This window comes from Myotis brandtii, unplaced genomic scaffold, assembly GCF_000412655.1.
Source record: "Myotis brandtii unplaced genomic scaffold, ASM41265v1 scaffold208, whole genome shotgun sequence".
Classification (NCBI taxonomy): domain Eukaryota; kingdom Metazoa; phylum Chordata; class Mammalia; order Chiroptera; family Vespertilionidae; genus Myotis; species Myotis brandtii.
The window spans coordinates 6,658,871-6,676,218 of record NW_005357764.1 but is presented as its reverse complement, the minus strand read 5'-3'; the positions used below and the strand labels follow the sequence as shown (position 1 = coordinate 6,676,218).

Below are 17,348 nucleotides of genomic sequence, written 5' to 3'. Positions count from 1 at the left end.
TGGTCAAACCACATCTTGTTAACGTAAAGACTTTGGTCACCTTATTTAACCTTTCCAAACATTTCCTTATCTGTGAAACAGAAAAAATATCTGCCTTTCTTGAGCAAAGAAAGAAGGGGAGAAATGGGAAGGCTAAAAGTATAAGAAGGACTTCAAAATTCCAAAATATAACAACTCATTGTATTACTTTCACACCTCATTCTTTAAGATTTTAGAAGCAATCACTATACAAAACACAAAAACAAAAAAACACTTTTATGTTATTAAATCATTCAATTTAAGAATGAAAAAATGAATGTTTCTTTTATAACTACCTGCTCACTGATTCCTGTTCCTCCATAAACACAGACCACTCTAAGTCCCAAGGTCTTCGAAAACTTCTTACATTCTTTAGTAATTTGTAAAGCCAGTTCTCGAGTTGGAGTCATGATGACAGCTGAAAAGATAAATACGTCAAAAGCCTAACCATCAAAATTCTCTTTAAGAGGCTATGCTTTAAAGTGCTATAGTTAACCTCTGTAATAAAGTTTAGATCTCTTAGTCTAATTTTTGTTTTGTTTTATGCGCCTCCAAAAACCCTATCTTAGAAGCTTTATAATAGTAAAGATTGTGACGAAGAATTACTTTAAGTAGACTTAAGAACATGCTATAGGAAAATAAATCAGTTAAATGCCTACTCAACCACTAAGAAAATACTGGGTTGAAAAGAATGCAAATCATTCTCAACTGCAAATCACAGAGCAAAGATGATCAAGTGACTCACTGTGCTGCAGAGCCATTCCCCGGTTTCCAGAAACAACCTTGGTCTGAGGGGCACAGATAGAAGAAAAATATACTGCGCCCTAAATTTCCGAGAGGAGCTCGTAACAACCTTCCAAAACCCTATTCAAATTTGCAGAAGAGATGTCTGCCAAATGAATCAAGAAATCTGAATATGAAGACCAAATCCTAAATGAAATGCTGGCACTATAGCCTTGTAAGGCCAAAAAAGGGAAAACATGTTTCTTTATAATCCTCTATGTTGAGTTTATAAATCCACTGATACGGGGCTAAGAACAAACCTCAACATAAATAAACAGATAGATGCATGAGGAGTCTACCTGCCGAGTCAGAGTTTAAAAATTGAGCTGTGCCAGGAGAGGCTGTTTTTGTACTTCTGAGATGTCACTCCAGAGCTCTGAAGATTCTCACTCCACCTGCTGGTAAGGGGAAATCAGCCCCAAAGTGCCAAATTTATAAAGAAAATGTACATAAAGATATCTTTATTGTTATAATTAAGAATATAAAGTATCAGGTCTTTCTGATTAACTGACAACAAATTAGTTATCTGAATAAATAGTTCAATGGAAAATAATTGTACCTATTGGCCCCTCTCCTTCTTCTAATGACCTCTGATCCATGATGTGTCTAAACATGGGCAACAGAAAAGCAATAGTCTTTCCGCTTCCAGTCTTGGCAATGCCAATCAAGTCCCGTCCAGACATTATAGCAGGAATCGCCTGAGCTTGGATTGGTGTGGGCTTTTCATAGCCGTGCCTTAAAAAGAAAACCAAATGAAGACAAGGTAAAAGTTGAGATCTCTTGGGCTCTAAAAATTCCAGGAGGAAAGGGTTTTCTAAAATGTGGTATATTCCTACAATAAAATATTATTTGGCAAAAAGGAATAGAGTCCTGAGACACTGTACATCATGGTTGAACTTTGAAAATAGGCTAAGTGGAAGTAGCCAGTCACAAAAGACTATACTGGTATGCTCCCATTAATATATAAAGTCCAGAATAGACAAATCTACAGAGACAACAGATTAGTGCAGTGATGGCGAACCTATGATATGCGTGTCAGAGGTGACATGTGAACTCTTTTTTTGGTTGATTTTTCTTTGTTAAATGGCATTTAAATATATAAAATAAATATCAAAAATATAAGTCTTTGTTTTACTATGGTTGCAAATATCAAAAAATTTCTGTATGTGACACGGCACCAGAGTTAAGTTAGGGTTTTTCAAAATGCTGACACACCAAGCTCAAAAGGTTCGCCATCACTGGATTAGTGGTTACCTAGGGTGAAGGAACAGGAAGAAGACTGACTAACGGATACAGATCTCTTTTGGGAATGATGAAAATGTTTAAAATTAGCTTATGGTGATGACTGCATAACCCCAATAATATACTAAAGAGTCATTTTGTTATTATGCAAATTATTTCAATAAAGTTGTTTAAGAAAAAATAGGTTTTTCTATTAGAGTAAAAATACAACCAAAGGAGATATTTGTGTGAAAAGGCTACTTTTGAGTAGAAAACTTTGAAAATGTGGACAACCACTAACCACTTACTTTTTGAGAGAATTTAGGATCTTCATGGAAATTCCACACTGAACCCAAGATTTAATTGGTTTGGGGCAACCTTTTCCCTTGACAATAATGCCCTCCATTTCCAACCGAAAGACATTCACCTCTACAAAACAAAATCCAGATTAAAAACTCTTAATTGTTGTTCTACTATTAGCGCCTTATATTTTTCAATTAGCTATGGTAAGATTAAGAATCTCCAATTCCTTTGTTAGTGTTAACACAGATTACGCCATAGAAAAGCTATTGGACAAAGCACTGAATAGCTCAGAGAGACAGAGACAGTTAAAGCAATTACTGTTTGCAACCAACAAAGGATGAAACAAAATATCCCAATTTCTACAATTTGGCTTTTATTTTATCTTAAATTGCAAAGTATTAAAAGAACAATGATTGACAAGTAATACAATCGTCTTCTCCAAGCAAGAGTTGCCCAGATTATTCTTATTCTACCAATATTACAGATGCACATTGGTTCCTAACTCCCCTCTCTCAAGAGCTAACAATATATTATTTGCTAATTTCACATGAAGTTAGCATTTCAATTCTAAAATTCTCAACTACACAAGCCAAACTAATTTTTGCTCATTTTAAAAAATAGATTTTTCATTGATTTTTAGAGAGAGAGAAAGGAAGAGGCAGAGAGAGAAAAACATCAATGTGAGAGTGAAACACTGATCAGCCGCCTTCTGCATAACCAGTACCGGGGATGATGCAGCCCGAAATTCAGGCATGTGCCCTGACTGGGAATCTAACCAGCAACTTTTCAGTCCATGGGAAGACGTCCAACCAATTGAGCCACGACAACCTGGATGCTCATTTTTTTAAAATACTTCCAAAAACACACTGACTCTTCACAACTCTGAATTTCTGCAGATGACTTACCCACTGTCTAGAACAGCAGTTGCCAACCTTTCGGACCTTCGGACCACCAGTGGTCCGCAGACCACCGGTTGGTGACCACTGCTCTAGAATGACTTCTCACCTACTAGTTCCCTCTTTCACTTCCCCAGGTAAATCAGGCAATTCCCCTACTCATACATCAACTCACAGGGCTACCCACATTCCTCCTGGACAAAGAGAAGCATATCCTCTTCTGTTCCCACAATAAGCAACATATAAATAAAAGAATTTTACCTTCTTGAGACATTTTTGCTAGTTCTGGAACTTCAACATAAAAATTTTTTCTGAATGGTTCATATTCAATTTTCCCATGATCTACTGGCTCTAGAAGCTTTCTCTGTTTTGTCTGATAGCCTGTGAGGGCCGTCTGAAGATCAACTTCTTCCTCCTCTGAAGAATACTATAATTTAAAAAAAAAGTTAAAAGCTAAATCCATTTCTATTTTCTATTTATGGCAATCAATATTCCCAGCTTTTAAAATCCTCTTCTCCTAGCATGGGGGTAAGGTGGGAGGGTGAGAGGAGGTTTGTGGTGGAAGAGTTATTGGGAGGGGGGGGGAGATAAATGATGGGGGAAAATTAAATTAAAAATAAAATCATCCTCTCCTAGAAAATAATCTTTAGCTTTTACTTTTTAATTTCTGAATTTTTCAATTTAGTTTTTCTTTTCTTTTTCCTTATAGAAAGTTGCATTAACAACATAAAGCTAAAATAATAAAATAATTCTAGCCCTGGCCGAATAGGTCAGTTCGAGCATCATCCCAATATGCCAAGGTTGTGGTTTTGATCCTCAGTCAGGACACACAAGAATCAACCAATGAGTGCATAAATAAGGAGAACAACAAATCAATGTTTCTCTCCCCCCCTTCCTCTTTCTCTACAATCATTAACCAATAAAAATAAATAAAATAATTCTAATACGGCTTTAATGATGTTTTGCTATAGTTCCCTATATAAATCTTAACAATGCATATTAATAGGAAGAAATTTCATTCTGTCACTTCATTTCTTCTCTCCCTGTCTGAGAGGCGCTGATGAAATATAAGATAATCAAAATTGGGCATACAGCCCTGGCCAGTTTGGCTAAGTGGATAGAATATCAGCCTGCAGACTGAAGGGTCCCAGGTTCAATTCCTGTCAAGGGCACATACCTTGGTTGCGGGCTCAATCCCTGGCCCTGGTCCTAGCATGTGCAGGAGGCAACCAATCAATGTGTCTCTCTCACACTCTCTTTCTCTCTCTCTCTCTCTCTTCCCCTCTTAATCTAAAAAATCAATGGGAAAATATCCTCGAGTGAGGATTAACAACAAATGGGCAAAGAGCAAGAGGGCAAATTGTTCTACCAACTGGATATTCAGCTATAATATTGTTAAGAATCGCAAGGCTTCTTAATAATAGTTTGCATAATTGAAAAGTACATCTTCATCATTGATTCCTAGTAAATACTTCTAGGGTAGCATCACTTTGGGCACTTTGTTTTTTTAACTGATTTGAAAGAGAGGGAGAGAGAGAAATATCAATTTGTTATTCCACTTATTTATACATTCATTAGTTGATTCCTGAATGTGCCCTGACAGGCATATCATGACAATGCTCTAACCAACTGAGCTCCCCAACCAGGGTCTAAGGTAGCATCATGAAAAATTCAAAATTAATGAAGAATTACCTCCATGGCATCCTGGTCATTCTCCATCAGCTCCCCTTTCTTCTTATCAGAATCCACTACTGCTTTTTTGGTTGTCACAACAGTGACAACTTTTGTGACCGTTGGCCCAGACTTCTAAAATAAAAAAGGAATATAAAATATTTTGAAAAGCTGAAAAATTTTTAAATCTCTTTATTGTTGAAAGTGTTACAGATATCCTCCTTTTTTCCCCATTTACCCCCCTCCCACAACCAGTCCTCGCCTCTCCAGGCCTTCACCACACTATTGTTTGTGTCCATGGGCTATACATATATGAAAATAAAAATTATATGCCAACTGAAACACAATAACTGCCATAATTTATAAATCAAATTAACTTAGTTATTAGCAGCAACTTAATGAAAAGACAAAAAAGTGGTCTGCTTTCTCATTTAAATCTTACAATTCAATATATCACAATGTATTTTATAATACATTAATACGGGGTGGGCAAAAGTAGGATTACAGTTGTTTGTATGGAAAGACATGGAAAGCAGGTTATGATTATTACAATAGCTTTATTAACTCTGTGTTTCACATACTCACAACTGTAAACCTATATCTGTCCACCCCATATATATGTAGTTTCTTGTATAATATATAACTTTATATACAGTTACTATGCAATATAATTTATTTTTAAAATACTATTAAATGGTACTTTTCACTCATTCAACAAGCAAGACATTGTTCTGGGAGCTTAGGAGAAATCAGTAAAACAGGTAACGGTCAGTGCTCCTGAGGAGCTTTATTTTAGAAGACAAGGGGGACAAATAATAGACATGATAAAAAATCAAATTATATTAACCTGAGAAAAGGTAATAAATGCTATTTAAAAAAAGAAAATTAGACTGGGTAAAGGGGATGAGAGTATGAAAGATGAAAATGCTGGAGAAGTCTGGAGAGGACCTATTAAGAAGGCAATAAGCAAGCATAGAAACTGAACTAAGATGATGGTAACAATACCTTTGAAACAAGAACATTTATAGTTAAAAATTCACTAATATCTCTGGTACTTAGAAAAAGTACCAGATGAGAGAGAAAACAAAAACATTATAAAGTCATTCAAGTCAATAGTATGTCAATCAACAATGAAACCAAGTTATCCAACTAGGAATATAAATCTTTAAAAATAAAATTCCATACCTTTTCATTTCCCCCACCACCTTTTACACTTCTCATATTAAACTTTTTTACTTCCTCTTTCACTTCTTCCATGTAAGCATCTAATGGATCTAACTCCTCACCCTCCATTTCATTTCCTTCCTTCTCAGCTTCTGCAGGGTCATCTTCATCATCTAAAATATTAGAATACACACTCTTTGTACATGTGCTTCAAAAGGAAATTCTTCACAATCAGACCACACCCCACCATTCTGACCTGTTCTCTCACCACCCAAACACCCTCCCTTCCAGTTGACCAGGCACACTGCAGTTCAAATATACTTCACAGCTTTAAACCGAGCATGTATTAGTTCTGAATAATAAAAGAAAAAAATTATAACAAATTAAGCCGAAGAGGCAAAAAATTATGCCTAAAAATGAATCTCTAGTAATAAGTCTTACAATTACACTACTAAAAGCCAAACTAAAAAATTTATCTGCTAAATAAGTTTACTTATTGTCCTTTCAATTACCTTTCTTTAAAGCACAGAAAAAATAATTCTTAATTCAAGACAAATCTAATCTTTTTTACACAACTAAGACATCATCACTTAAAGATACAATCCATTTATCCTTTCTTTAAAATATACTTTTATGGATTTCAGAGAAGAGAAAGAGACTAAAACATCAATGATGAGAGAGAATCACTGATCAGCTGCCTCCTACACAGCCCCCACTGGGGATCAAGCCCACAACCAGGCATGTGCCCTGACCGGGAATTGAATGGTGACCTCTTAGTTCATAGGTCAATGCTCAAACACTGAGCAAAACTGGCCGGGCCCATTTATCTTTTTAAACCACTCTGTGGAACTTCCAGAGAAAATGAGAATTTTAAAGGAATGTTTAAAAAAAAAAAAAGGAACAAAATTCCATATCCAATAAAATTTCACATTCTTTATTAAAAAGTAAAAATCAGATATGGAGAGGAAATGTTTCTGTTTTAAGTCATTAAAAAGTCAAAGGAGAAATCTGAAACCATGTCCTTAATTTACCCTTATTACTAACATTCTTATTTGTAATAAAAATAAAAAGCTATTTACTTGCCCTTAAGTACCCAACTCTCCACTCTAAAGTAAAATCAGTAATCCTTAATAAACACTACTTTACAATTCTAAATTTAACATAAATATTAAAAGGGACATTTAAAACCTCCATGGTAACAATTCAGCAATTCCAGTTCTGGGTATATAGAACTGAGAGCAGAGACTCAAACAGTTACTTGCGTACTAATAATAACAGGAGCTTTATTCACAATAGCCAAAAGTTGTAAACAACCCATATATCTAACAGATAAATAGGTAAACAAAATGTGGCATATACACATATATTTATATAACATAGAGTACTATTAAGCCATAAAAAGGAATGAAATTCGGATACATGCTACAATATAGATGAACCTTGAAGATATCATGCTAAGTGAAATAAGCCAGTTACAAAAGGACAAATATTGTATGATTCCACTTTTATGAGGTACCTAGAATAGGCAAATTCATAGTAGCAGAAAGCAGAATAGAAGTTACCCGGGATGGGGACAGGATGGGGAATTACTGTTTAATGGGAACAGAGTTTCTGTTTGGGATGAAGAAAAAGTTCTGGGAATGGACAGTGGTGTTGATTGCACAGACTGTGAATGTACTTAATGCCATGAATTGTACACTTAAAAAATGGTTGAAATGATAAACATTATAATATATAAACATTATATTTTTTCCATAATAAATGGTCTTAAAAATACCAACATTATTCATAATTCTAGAATACTATACATGAATTGTTATATAGGTTATTATTGTAACAAATGAATATACCATCATCATCCTCTAAACTCCATTTTTTCCCTTGTTTCATCTCTTCAATTTCCTTTTTCAGTTCCCCTATGTTTTCCATGGCCTTTTTGCGTTGTTCTTCTCGCCATTTTTCTACTCTTTCTTTCCGCTTTCTCATTTCTTCTTCCAGCTTATTTTGGTCAAAGTTCTTGGGAGGAAAACAGGAGATAGAGGAAAGCAAGGATAAACGATTTTACTCTAGGTGATATTCCAAGTATTTTCCCAAAGTATATAAAAAGGAAAAAAACGGATGTATATACAAACTCCTATATATACACCAGATTAAGGTCACACATCTTTTAAATATCTCCAAGAATATACCCACACAATGAAATAGTAAAAAAAGCATCTTCGCCCAGCTGGTGTGGCTCAGTAATTGAACATCAACCCATGAACTGGGAGGCCGCAGTTGTATTCCTGGTCAGGGCAATGCTCAGGTTGCGGGCTCAGTACCCAGCAGGGGTGTACAGGAGGGAGAAGGTCATTATTTCTCTCTTGTCGACGTTTCTTTCTCTCTAACCCTTTCCCTTCCTCTCTCTCTAAAAAAAATCAATAAATACCTGGGTTTATCAATTTTTTAAGCATTTTCAACTAATAAAATAGACAGATTTCAAACACCATAAATTAATCTCATTTTAGATACAAGCAATATGCACACATGAATTCAACTTCTTCCTCAAAGTAAAAACTACATGACTTACCAAAGTTCCCTAGTTATTAGTTATTCTCAACTTTAAATCATCTGAACTCCTCCAAGATTGCCTCCATGAAAAGCAATTTTCTATTATAAATTATTAAGTAAATAAAAGCTATTTATCGTCCTAACCGGTTTGGCTCAGTGGATAGAGCTTCGGCCTGCGGACTGAAGGGTCGCAGGTTCGATTCCGGTCAAGGGCATGTACCGTGATTGTGGGCACATCCCCAGTAGGAGGTGTGCAGGAGGCAGCTGATCAATGTTTCTCTCCCATCAATGTTTCTAACTCTCTATCCCTCTCCCTTCCTCTCTATAAAAAATCAATATATATTTTTTTTTTTAAAAAAGCTATCAACATGATTAAGAAGTTTTGGTCTTTTAGCCTTTAGGTCTACGTTTCATAGAAACAGCCATTCTAAAGCCATTATTAAGATTATTAATAATACTCTTAAGAGAAGACAGCAAATCACCACATAATCAGGGACTTAAAGATTAAACATTATATATATCAAAATGTTACATATGTTGCCACCATAGATAGGTATGGAAACGCAGCACATGTAGAAAACAGTCAAAGAAAATATTACATAATTATAATGTGATGGTGTTTTGGGATTACAGAGAATTATTTCTGAACTTTCCAAATATCTTATAATATTATATAATGCTTGATTTCAAAAATAAATTTATTTCTTAAAGAAACAAAAAAGTTTTTTCCCCTGAATTTATAGTCTTTATAATAATTCCATCCTCTCTAAAGATGAGCCCCAGAAAGCTTATGTGCTTTTCTCAAGGTCACCCAGTCATTCAATAGAAGAAACTGGATCAGAAACCAGACCTCCCAGACTTATGTTGCATTCTCTCAGCTACCCGGCTCAGCAAGGAGATCCTTTTAAAAAAATTATTTAAAATACAGACCTCCCAGACTTATGTTGCATTCTCTCAGCTACCCAGCTCAGCAAGGAGAACCTTTTAAAAAAATTATTTAAAATACAACCACTAAAAATTAGAACAAACTCAAAAAGAGAACAAAACAATGACGCTATAATGCATTCTGAAATGGACAAAAGATATGAGTAGGCAATTCAAAGAAAGTGCAAATAGTAAAAATCTTAAAGGGTCCTGGGTTCGATTCCAATCAAGGGCATGTACCCCTGCTGCCGGCTTCTCCCAGGCTCGGGTCCTAGTTGGGGGCTCGTACAGGAGGCAACCAACCAATGTGTTTCTCTCACATCGATGTTTCTCTGTCATAAAACCTCTCTCCCACTCTCCCTAAAAAAATCAACGGAAAGGGTGAGGCTTAACAAAAAAATAAAAAATAAAAATATTCACTTATATTTAAAGACATGCAACTCAAAATAATACCAATTACCTCCAATTACATTGGTAAAAATTAATTTTTCAAATTCTTATGTTAGCAAGGAAGTAAGGAAACAGACATTTTCATATGTCTTAAGTCAATTTATACAACTTATTTTATGGCAATTTGATACCAATTTACCTTATGCTATATTCACAAAGAACATAGATACAGTAATTAATGCACCATTGTTTAAAATCACAGACTGGAAACAAATTAAATATCCATCAAAGGTGATCTTTTTACATTGTTTCAACAGAATACTATGAAGGCACTAAAAATAATAAGCTTTATCTACGTATGCAGCTACAGCAAGATCTCCAATATATAACAAATGAAAACAGCAAGGTATTCTATTTCTAAGATGGTGGGTATACTGCTGCTTATTATGTTGTTGTTTTTTTTAATATATTTTATTGATTTTTTACAGTGAGGAAGGGAGTGGGATAGAGAGTTAGAAACATCAATGAGAGAGAAACATCGATCAGCTGCCTCCTGCACACTCCCGCCTGGGGATGTGCCCGCAACCAAGGTACATGCCCTTGACCAGAATCGAACCTGGGACCCTTGAATCCGCAGGCCGACGCTCTATCCACTGATCCAAACCGGTTAGGGCTTATTATGTTTTTTAATACATTTTCATTGACTTTTTACAGAGAGGAAGAGAGAGGGATATTTAGAAACATCAATGAGAGAGAGAGAGAAATACCAATCAAATGCCTCCTGCATGCCCCCTACTGGGGATCACGCCCGCAACCAAAGTACATGCCCTTGACTAGAATTGAATCTGGGACCTTTCAGTCCACACTCTATGCACTGTGCCGAACTGGTAGGGCTGCTTATTATTCTTGAGATCTTAATTGATAAATACTGTGCCGAACTGGTAGGGCTGCTTATTATTCTTGAGATCTTATATATTGATAAATTTATAATTTTAAAGTATACAAAAGCAAGATACAAAATGCTGCATATGGTATGATAATAGTTTGTAAGCAAAAACAGGTATGTATAGATAGGCAACATTTTCAGAAAAAAATTTTCTCATGGAAACAAGTACTATTTTATCTTATATATGTTATTTCAAAATAAAACAGAGCATTAAAAAAATAAGAATTTGTCATTGTAGAAACAAGTTTATATTATATAGTTATTTATGCTAGTAAACATACGCCAGCATCTTTTTCTTTTTCATCTTCCTTGTCATCTTTGTCTTTTTTCTTCTCTTTAGAACTTTCTCCACTATCTGTTTTCTCTTTGGACCTAGACCTTCTAAAAAGAGAGAGAAAAACATATCATCTATATGTGCTTGGAAACATTCATTTTAAAATACTCTTATAGATTTGTATTTTACTTTTTAGGTAAGAAATAAACTTCCAAGAGTCACATGCATTTTTATATTCCATTAATAAATACCTTGGAAATATAATAAAAAATTAATGCTATGACACTAATTGTAAATAAGAAAAACAGGATATATCATAGAAAAACTACAAAATTTAAATTGGAGGGGTAAAACTTAACGAATGGAGAAACATACCAAGACATTAACATTCTATAAGATTAAAAATAGTAATAATAATAATTTTAATGTAATCAAATTGGTCTTTTTTGTCCCTTTATGATCAGTGCTTTTTAAAATACCTAGAAATGCTTCCAGATTTGATGAAAATATTCAGAGATAAACAAGATACTCTCTAGTATAAACTTCTATTTTATTTTTTTGTTAATCCTTACCCAAGGATATTTTTTCCATTGAATTTCAGATAGAGTGGAAGATAAGGAAGGGGAGAGAGAGAGAAAAAAAAGAAGAAATCGATGTGAGAAAGACACACTGATGGTTCCTCCTGCAGGAGTCCCAAAGAGAGCCGGGATCAAACCTGCAACCCAGGTACTGCCCGGGAAGAGAACCGGCAACGCTTCAATGCAAGGGTTGATGCTCTAACCACTGAGAAACACCGGCCAGGACATAAACTTCTAAAAGGGTTGCAGGCTTGAACCCCAGTGAGGGACATGCAGATGGCAACCCATCAGTGTTCCGCTCTCGCATCAATGTTTCTCTTCCCCTCTCCCTTCCTCTCTCTCTAAAAAATCGGTGAAAACACATTTAAAAAAAAATCATTACAGAGTGAAACAACAAACCAGAGTAAGAAAATATATTTGCCACTCATATAATTGACAAAAAACAACTATACAGGATATCTAAAAACAAAAATAAAAACCTCCTATAAATCTGTTTAAAGAGAGAAACTACCCAATAGGAAAATGAGCAAAGATGTAAACAAGTACTTCAGAAAAGAGATCTGAATAACCAATAAACATATGAAAGTTCAATCTCATTAGTAATCACAGAAATGCAAATTAGTAATCACAATGATATTGGTATTACATGTCTACTCAATTAACAAAAAATTTAAAGGACTGTCCTGGCCAGTGTGGCTCAGTTAGTTGGGCTTTGCCCCTTGAACCAGGAGGTGGCCAGTTGGATTCAGCATCAGGGCACATGCCCAGGTTTCAGGCTCAAACCACAGTAGGAGATATGCAGAAGGCAGCTAATCAATGTTGAGCTATCACATGAATGTTTTTCTCTCTCTCTCCCTCGCCCTTCCTCTCTCTCTAAAATCAATAAACTATTTTAAAATATTTTTTTAATTTAAAAGACTGACAATACCAAACACTGTCAGGGCATAGAGCAACATAATTTTCATATACTTCTGGTGGGAGTATAATTAATAATACTCTTTGGAAAGCATTCGGGATTACCTAGTAAAAATAAAGCTACGCTTATTCTATGATCATGTAATTTCACTCCTAGATATACGCCCTAGGAAACTCATGCAAATGTATACCAGTATTATATATACAAAAATGTTCATAATAACCAAAAAGTTAAAACAACCCAAACATCGATCTAAGTAGAATGAATAAACTGTGGTATATTTATACCACAGATTGCATTCAGCAATGAAAATGTACTACTGTTATAAGCAACAAAGATAAGTCTCAAAAAACATTGAGCAAAGACACAAAAGAATACATGACTCATTCACGTAAAACATATAAGTCTAAACTATTCTTTTTCCGATAAAAATTCAGGTGGTAAAACTATAAAGAAATACAAAGAAATTACTAGCACAAATGTTAGAACTGGTTTTTATCCAAGGAAATAGAGACCTCAGTTACAGAAGGGATGTGGAGGGCTTCTGACAATGTTCTATTTCCTGACCTTGGTGATGGTTACATGGATGTTGCTTTAAAATTATTTAACAAACTGCATGTTCAGATTTTATTCACTTTTATGAATTTACACACACACACTTTTTTTTGACATTTTACGTTATTTTTTTGTGTGTGAAAATGCACATAACGTTTATCATCTTAACCACCTTTAAGTACACAGTTCAGTAGTGTCAAATACATCCACACCGCTAGGCAGCCACCGTCACTATCCATCCTGGTAACTCTGTCTTGTCACCAATGTGTTACACATGTTACATGCAGCATAAACAAGGTTTCTTTTTAGGGCAATGATTCCATTTCTCTAGCTCTGTAGTCATGAGGCCACGTGGGTCTAGAACAGATGTAATCCTGGGTGTTTTAGGAAAATGACTTTCCTGATTATTGGCATTTCTGTGGGTGAATACTTTGAAAACATAGCTATCCTTTCTGACTGGTTGCCTGCATCCCCCCAAGTTCCTATGTTGAAATCTTCACATACACTTTTGTTTTAGTTTTTGTTTTATGATTAACCAGAGAGTAAGTTTATTAAAGCTAGGGATGTGAGACAAGGGCTTGATAGAAGAAGCAACAGGAGAGAGCCTAAGCAGGCTGCTTTAGCTCTCTAGAAATGCCACAGAGAAGAAACAAGCCTAGGCAGGCTGCTTCAGCTCACTGCAAAGTCAGAGAAAAGGGGCCTTGGAGACAGATTCAGGAAGTTAGCCCGGGACGAGCTGTCACTGCCCACTGCTCCCTGGTTACAACTCTCATGGGGCCCTTAAAGTTTAGGAGATGCATGCCTGAGGGAAGAAAGGCATGGGTGTACTACCAGGGAGAATGCACCCCATATACACTTTTTTCCAGTTTTATTACACGGACTTCGGTAAAATAAAATTTTCTAAGTAAAATAAATGACATGGGAAATGTCATGATTAATATAAAGACTATACAAAAAACAGATACAAGACCATATATCAACTATCCTATGAACCACATTAGAAACAATAATAGGCAAAGAATAAACCACTAACAAGATAAATATAGAGTTAAACATACTATGTTTAACAGACATACTATCTCAAACTGAAACATATACATTTAAATTACACAAAGTTCACTTATCTGAACAGCAATTCAGCAATGCATACCATTTCATGTTATTTGTCAATGTCAAAAATGCTAACAAAATGATTTCAAAGAAAAAACATAGTTCGAGATGTTTATAAAATATATTTCTGACCATTAATAGTTATTAAATAAAACAATGCATTATGCGTGTTAAAATAGTCTGGTATTTTCCAGTTGAATTATAAGCTTTAAAACCTGTTAAAACAAAATTCTACCAAGAGTTCATGGTAGGAGTCAAATTCAGTAATTATTTTTAAAGTTTTCTTTAATTAATTTATTTTAGAGAGAAGCAGGGGGAGAGGGAGGGGGAAAGAGGGAGAGGGAGAGACACTGACTTGTTGTTCCCTTTATTTATGCATTCACTGACTCTTGGATGTTACCTGACTGGGGATCGAACCCACAACCTTGGTATATCAGGATGACAATCTAACCAACTGAGCTACCTGGCCAGGACCTAAAGATTTTTTAAAAAATATAAGTAATAGGGAAGACAGTCAGTTCCCAACTTGCATGACAGATACAGCCCAATGATAACATTACCTATTCTCAGCTTTCTTGCTTTTATTGCCAGGACTGGAGGATCGGGATCGGCGGCCCCGGCTTCTACTCCTTGAGCGTCTCCTGTCTCGACTTCGAGATCTTCTTCGCTCTCGACTTCTGTCTCTCTCTCTACTTCTGGAACGCCTGAAAAGGAGATACTTTTCATATATTCTATTATCAAGTGGAACTATTTCAGTTTATGGTTCTATCCCACAGTGAAAAAAGCTTCTTAATTTTCACCATTATTAAAGGCAGAGATTGAGATTCAATTAACTATCAAACCAGTAAAATAGGGAAGAGGTAATGCCAATTCTTAAAAGTGGTCACTGAAAAAAATGAGGATCCTAATTTCAAAATAAAGTTTACTGAAAAACACAGCAAATCTGTAATAATAGCAAGCTGAAATCTATAGCCCATAATATAGAAAATCTAAATTTCAAAGACAGCCTTAACCTAAGGATGGACAAAATAGGACTGTGGGAAGGTTGCAGATATGACAATGAGAAGACCAGAGAACCTATCCTGGTGCTGCTACTAACTAGTGGAGGGCAAACAGCAGATCAACTCTCTGGGTCTTAGTTTCCTCATCTATAAAATATGGAGACGTCACAATATAATCCCAAAATCCTTCTTGCTCTAAAATCTTGTGATTCTACCTTTCACACCAAAAAGTCAAAGACCAGATCCTAAATGAACACTTTCACTTAAGTTCTTGACTGAACTGTATGAAACTCTTCCTGGGACCACATAATATAAAATTGAGTAAGATAGCACTATCCACAATGTCAAAGGTATTATACACTACCTTTACAATCTCTCCTTCCAATGTTTGAAAAAGATAAAGCCAAAGTTCTTTCTGTGATCAGTTCACAGAAACTGTACCACCTGTATTCTTTCCTATTTTAATGAGAAACTGTATTAGAAAAAAAAAATTTTTTTGGTATGGGGAGATTATTTTTATTTTAAAACTGTTTTTCACCCCCAGAAAGGGTGAAAAGTGCAAGGAATGGCTGCTTGACTATAATATGTAATCAAGTAAAAACAAAATTAAAATTTTAGATGTTCTTTCATTCAAATATGAATAAGTTCTTTAAAACAGTCTCAAACAGTAAGCAGGACCCGGAGATGGCTCTATCCTGCTTCCGTCTGTCCGCTTTATGGATTCTCTGAACATGGTGGTAAGCTCTCTTGGGACATAATTAGAACAGAACACCTTTGATGGCATATAACCTTACCTTTAGCTTCTTTTCTAACCTATCTCAGAAGGGCTTTAAGGAATCACTTTGGATTACAGAAAATACAACCGAAGTTTCCAAACTTAAAATACTATTTGAGTCTTTATTCTAGCCAACAATTTTCAACTGAAGTGCCACAAGAATTTCTTTTAATATTTTTAATTGATTTTATTTCTTTAATGCTCACCCAGGAACACTTTTCCATTGATTTGTAGAGAGAGTGGAAGAGAGAGGGAAAGACAGAGAAAAATATCCATGTGAGAGAAACACACATTGCCTCCTGCATGCGCCCTGACCAGAGCCTGGGCCTATAACCAAGGTATGTGCCCCTGACTGGAATCAAACCCGGACTCTTCGGTCAGCAGGCCAACACTCTATCTACTGAGCCAAACTGGCTAGGGTTTAATTGAATTTTTGAGAGAAAGAGAAAAAGCACTGATGTGTTGTTCCACTTACTTATGCATTCATGTATGTGCCCTGACTGAGGATCAAACCCACAACTTTGGAGTGTAGAGACAAAATTCTAACCAACTGAGCTACCCAGCCAGGGCAAGTATTTTTAAAACATACAATAACTGCCCTAGCAGTTTGGCTCAGTGGATAGAGCATCCACCTGTGGACTGAAGGGTCCCAAGTTCAATTCCGGTTAAGGCACATGCCTGGGTTGCGGGCTGGATCGTGCAGGAGGCAGCTGATAGATGATTCTCTCTCATCATTGATGTTTCTATCTCTATCTCCCTCTCCCTTACTCTGATATCAATAAAAAATTTTTAAAAAAATAAATAAATAAAACAATAACAGATTATTTAGTCAAGGGCACTGACCTCTTTCCCCTTAAATTGTTAAATTAAAAAATGACAATGGACAACACAACAATAGCCATCCAGTGTGAATGCTCTGTCTTGAACCGTAAATATACAGGTCATATCACAGAGCTGCATCTGATTGGTCATGTCACATTATAAGGTTGTATCTAATTTAATTCTTGGTACCAGAAATCCTTATATATAAGAACTAGAGGCCCGGTGCACGAAATTCATGGGGGGGGCGGGGTGTTCTTTAGCTCGGCCTGGGCCCTCTCACTCCTTACCGCTCAGCTTGCTGATCCTGAGCACTGCAGCAGAGGTCAGAGAGGCTCTCACCACCACTGCTGCGCTCGCCAGCCGTGAGCCAGGCGGCACTCCCCCTGTGGGAGTGCACTGACCACCAGGGAGCAGCTCCTGCATTGAGCGTCTGCCCCCTGGTGGTCAGTGC

At 35.9% G+C, this 17,348-nt stretch overlaps 1 protein-coding gene across 1 annotated transcript in view; it reads right to left on the bottom strand.

Moving 5' to 3' along the window:
- The window catches only part of DDX46 (DEAD (Asp-Glu-Ala-Asp) box polypeptide 46), a 57,846-nt gene that overhangs the window by 38,401 nt on the left and 2,097 nt on the right, over positions 1-17,348 (bottom strand). The window contains exons 3-11 of the mRNA XM_014539176.1: positions 14,860-15,003; positions 11,148-11,247; positions 7,907-8,072; positions 6,078-6,229; positions 4,914-5,027; positions 3,483-3,648; positions 2,331-2,451; positions 1,361-1,536; positions 315-436 (exon numbers count right to left, since the gene is read on the bottom strand). Coding sequence (XP_014394662.1) covers positions 315-436; positions 1,361-1,536; positions 2,331-2,451; positions 3,483-3,648; positions 4,914-5,027; positions 6,078-6,229; positions 7,907-8,072; positions 11,148-11,247; positions 14,860-15,003 — 1,261 coding nt within the window. The remainder of the gene's footprint in view (positions 1-314; positions 437-1,360; positions 1,537-2,330; positions 2,452-3,482; positions 3,649-4,913; positions 5,028-6,077; positions 6,230-7,906; positions 8,073-11,147; positions 11,248-14,859; positions 15,004-17,348) is intronic.